The sequence below is a fragment of the Dromiciops gliroides genome, chromosome 2 (assembly GCF_019393635.1).
Source record: "Dromiciops gliroides isolate mDroGli1 chromosome 2, mDroGli1.pri, whole genome shotgun sequence".
Taxonomy (NCBI): domain Eukaryota; kingdom Metazoa; phylum Chordata; class Mammalia; order Microbiotheria; family Microbiotheriidae; genus Dromiciops; species Dromiciops gliroides.
The window spans coordinates 299,620,047-299,625,230 of NC_057862.1; the positions used below are offsets into that span (position 1 = coordinate 299,620,047).

General features: G+C 40.7%; 1 protein-coding gene across 1 annotated transcript; it reads right to left on the bottom strand.

Moving 5' to 3' along the window:
- Positions 1-3,192: 3,192 nt before the first annotated feature.
- On the bottom strand, positions 3,193-4,057 carry LOC122738766 (cyclin-dependent kinase 3-like). The gene is given in 2 exon segments (XM_043980689.1): positions 3,193-3,769; positions 3,771-4,057. Coding segments are annotated over 2 exon segments (864 nt in total).
- Between the last annotated feature and the right edge of the window lie 1,127 nt (positions 4,058-5,184).

Consider the following 5,184-nt stretch of genomic DNA (forward strand, 5'->3'; position numbering starts at 1 on the left):
GAGATGATACATATGGTCCCTCAGAACTTTATTATCACCAGATGTCACAGAGGTAGTCTAATTAGACAGAGGATCTGAGTGTGATGTTGTTCCATCCAAGCTATAAATAGACCTATGAAGATATACTCTAAATCACTCATAATTACAGAAATGCAAATTAAAATATCTCTGAAGTACCACTTCACACCCATCAGATTAGCCAAGATGACAAGGAAAATGACAAATGCTGGAGGGGTTATGGGGTTGGGTGACAAACACTAATATTCTGTTGGTAGAGCTGTGAACTAGTCCAACAATTCTGCAAAGCAATTTGAAACTATACCCCAAAGCTATTAAAATATAAATACCCTTTGGCCCAGTAATACAAGACGAGGCCTATGCCCCCAAAGATGTCAAAGAAAGAGTAAAAGGACTCATATGCATATGTGTGTGTGTACACACACACACACACATCCACATACATTCACAGCTCTTTTTGTGGTGGTAAAGAATTGGAAACTGAGGGGTTACACATCAATTGGGGAATGACTGAAAAAGTTATAGTACATGAATGTTATGGAATACTATTGTGCTGTAAAAAATGTTGAAGAGGATAGCTACAGAGAAATTTCAGAAGATTTGTTTGAACTGGTATGAAGTAAAGTGATTAGAACCACAATAATTTATGAAATAATAGCAATATTGTAATGATAATCAACTTTTAAAGATTTAGTAACTCCTGTCAACACAATTGACCAACCAGAGTTCCAAAGGACTCATGTTGAAATATGCTACCCACCTCCAGATAGACAGTTGATGGACTCAGAGTACAAAATGAAGCCTATCTTCTCTTTCATTTTTTTTCTTTATTTTTTTTGGGGGGAATGGAAAATTCTGAAATTTGTTTTGCATAATTATACACTTTTGTAATAGTGTCTGTTTTTCTTGCCTTTTCAATGGGGCAGGGAGGGAAAGAGGAAGAGAGAGAATTCAGAATTGCAAATTAAATTGAATTTAGAAAGTAAAAATAAAATTAAATTAAAAAAGAGGATATGATTTAAGTCTATAAAACTCATAAAAGTGAAGAAGAGAACTAACATGTTACATTCATCAAAACATGGAATAACAGATCTAAGGACCCCCTCCTTTGAAGCTTGAAAATGGACTTTGTTGCAAGTATATAAAGGAGATTGTACATACAGATGCAGGATACAGGGTACATTCAGGGAAGACTAGTATTTCTCAGGAGAGGTCTGCTGGGCCTTTTTTAGGATTGCTTGCAACCTTTGGTGTCTGACTGACTCATCCAACTTTCACCTATGGCTCCAAGAAACTGTAGCATGCTCAGTAGCCACACCCAATAAAATGTTTTGGCAGACAGGCTAACCCAGATTGAGGGCAACCAAAGGGTCTCAAAGCCTTTGGTGAGTTAGGAGGGGTTTCTACCCCCAAACATTTGAAGACTTTACCTGGTAGAACGGCCGGATGAGAACAATTTGTTCCAACAACTATGAGGATGGGCAAAAACAGTTGCTTTGGAGCTCTTAGAGCTTGGTTAGACATTGAAGACACCAAGGTCATCCACTGACTGCATCCTGAGACATCAATAATAATCTTGATTTGTATTGCCATTAGAATTCAATAACTCTGGAAGAGAGAATAAGGCTGATCATTTCATGTACCTCCACTTCACTGAAATTCAATTCGTGTGCAGATCAAAGATATTGACCATACCATTTTACCATTTTTATATCTCAAAATCCAAACTGCTTTTCTCCTGGCATAAGCAAGGGGTTAGAAAAGGTGCCCTAAAAATTGTCTGCTTCACTCAACCCTGGCCTGTTTACTACAGTAGACAGGGATCCTGTCCTGTGGTCAAACACATACACACACAAAAGTATACAAAAAAAAAAAATTGCAAAAATGATTCCATTCCCCAGCAATGTGTAACGTGAACACTCTTATGTACAACATAAAATTCAGTAGACCTAAAAGATAAACAGCTCTTATTGTGAGAGAACTCAGTAGGTATTACATCCAAATAGCAGTTCTGAGTGAAAAGAGGCTGACAAATGAAGGCCAGTTTACAAAAGTTGGAGTTGGATACATGTTTTTTTCTGAAGTGGCCAAAATGAGGGGGAGTTCCCCATGTAGCTAGTGTAGGTTGAGCAATCAAAACTAATCTAAGCAACAAACAAAAGGAGTGAAAGACCAGCTCATGACAATGCAATTACCATTTGTAGTAAAGTGCCACACAACCATCATCAGTGTTTTTGCTTTCACCAGGGTGAACTTTGATGGGGACAAAGAAAAATTTTATGAAGACCTCAAGACCCTCTTCATCAATGTGACAAAAGAGGACAAGTTTAAAATTCTATGTAACTAATGCAGAAGTCCTTGCAAATAATGAATTAAGAAACATCAACAGTGATGATCACTTAACACTGAACACTTGTGCATCTCATAACCTTCTTATCACCAACACTGTCTTACATTGAACTAAATGTAGTAAAACTTTATGGATACACCCTCACAGCAAACATTTGCATTTAATGAACTATGTCATTGTAAGGAGAAGAGACAGAAGGGATATGAGAGGAATGAAGGTGATGTGTGGTAGAGTGCTGGACTGATCATAGACTGATTCACTCCCTTTCCTCTAACTCTTGTAAATGGAATTAAACTCTTTCCCAAACGGTTTAAACCCCAAAAGAACAGCAGGGGGGCTGGATGTGGGGTGCAGAAGCAGAATCCCCTCTACCCTGAAATTCTTGAGCTGAAGGTAAAGTTTGCACGAGGTCAATGATGTCAAGAGATCAATTCCCAAGGCATAAGGTGGATAAGAAAAGAAATTGGCCCTCTTTCTCTGAGTGCCACCCCCCCAGTGTTCCTAGGTACCAGGGAGCTACTCTCTCGCCTTTCCTTCCTTATGAGGAATCTGTGCCTTCTGCTCTGAAGTGATGCTGTCAAACCCAATAAAAACACAGGAACATTCACTAACCTGGTAGAATGACCGGTCCAAACCTAGCCCCTTGGGGTCCCCAGGACATGGCTGATCCTAGACACAAAGCCCATCCTGCCTATAATTCTGCCCCAGTATTAGGGAAAGATAGAACCAGAACTGCAGAAGGGACTTTGGGGATCGGGCCTGAGAAGGGGGTGGAAGAGGGTAGAAGAGGGTAGAAGAGGGTAGAAGCTGGACACCTGTCCCCTTCAGCAGCAAAAATGCTCCAGCATGCACTGATGTGGGGCTGAGCATGACTTGCAGGTGGAGAAATAACGATGTGTCAGAGCTGCCTTGGCTGAGATGCGCCGGTTTGGGTCATACTGCAGCAGCATGAGCTGCTGGTCCTTGCCCTCTGGGTCAAGGCTAGGCACAATTTCCTCTATCGACTTCCTGGTCCACTTGGGGAAACTGCCCTTATAGTCCGGCAGCTGGATGACCCCTGGCCACATGGCCTCACTGGGTGTGCCCAGGGTTCGAAAAATTCGGAACAACTGGTCAATTTCAGAATCACCAGGAAAAAGGGCCTTCCATGTCACCATCTCTGCAAAGATGCAACCAATGCTCCAGACATCTATGGCTGTTGAGTAGAACTTGCAGCCCAGGAGAATCTCAGGGGCATGGTACCAGAGGGTTACCACCTCATGGGTATGCAGGGACACGCCAAAGGCCCGGGCCAGCCCCAAATCAGCCAGCTTGATGGCACCTAACTCATTGATGAGAAGGTTCTGGGGCTTCAGATCACGGTGGATGACCCGATGAGAATGGCAGAAATTGACCCCTTGTGGCTGCAGCTGAGTCCATATATTTCTTCAGGTCCTCGCTGAGGAACTCGAACACCAGATATAGCTTTTTCTCACTATGGACCACATCCGGTAGCCTGACAATATTGGGGTGCTTAAGCTCTTTGAGAAGGGAGATCTCCTGAATGGTGGTGCTGGAGACACCCTCAGTCTCCGAGTCCAGGCTGATCTTCTTCAGAGCCACTAGCTGCCCCATTTGCTTGTTCCTCGCCTTATACACCACCCCGTAGGCGCCCTCGCCAATCTTTTCCACCTTCTGGAACACGTCCATAGCAGTGGGGCTTCCTGTCGGGAGCAGCTCCACACATGTGCTCGCAACTTACATTTCTCTTATTATTAGAGAGGGACTTGGGGAAATTTAGTAGCTTTTTAGTTTTCATTTCTTTATTTAAAAGGTGTGTATTCATATAATCTGATCACTTATCTGTTGAAGAATGGCTTCTATTCTTGTATACTGGTGTCAAATTCCTATATATCTTGGATATCAGAACATTATTTAAAAAAAAAAACCTCAAAATATTTTTCAAAGCTAATTATTTTTCTCCACTTCTAATTGCATTGAATTTCTGTGAAAAATCTTTTATGTTTTATATTTATTGAAATTATTATTTTACCAATCAATAAAAAAAACACTTATTCAATGATCATTATATGTTGGCCAATGTACTAGGTCTTAGAGATACAAAGACAAAAAAATAAAACAGTTCCTGCCCTCTGTGAGCTTATATTCTCTCAGGGAAGACAACATGAAATAAATTACTAAGCACAAAATAAATAAACAAAAAATGTATGGTAATTTTGAGGAGAGATACTATACCTAGCATTATGAAAATAAATTTTAGATAGAAAGTTTCAGTTAGTCAGTAAGGATTTATTAAGCACCTACTATGTTCCAGGCACTGTGCTAAGTGCTATATATAACAAGAAAGATAAAAGGCAGTCCCTGCTGTCAAGGAGCTCCCACTATAATGGGGGAGACAACATACAAGCAATTGTGTACCCCCCAAAAAAGCTATGTACTAAATTGTAATCAATAGAGAGAAGTTACTAGAATCAAGGGGAAGAATTTTAGTTTGGACTTAAAGAAAGCCAGATAAACCAATACATAAGAGATAAAAATGGGGAGCTTTTCAGTCATATAGGACAGTCAGTGAAAATGCTTGGAGTTAGGGAGATAGAATTGTCTTGTTCATTCAGTCTCAAGGAACTCAGTATCATTGAATTGTTATGGGCCCAAAGCACCCCAGAAGTTCTCTGGGGAACATCAAAGAAACTTCTCCTTGAGAAACTAAACCAAAGGACAGACACACCTAAAGAGATAAGTGGAACCAGATCATGAGCTAGCTTCAGGACCTCTGCCCTTCATTCTAGTCTCCCACAACCCTGGGGAGATAAGTT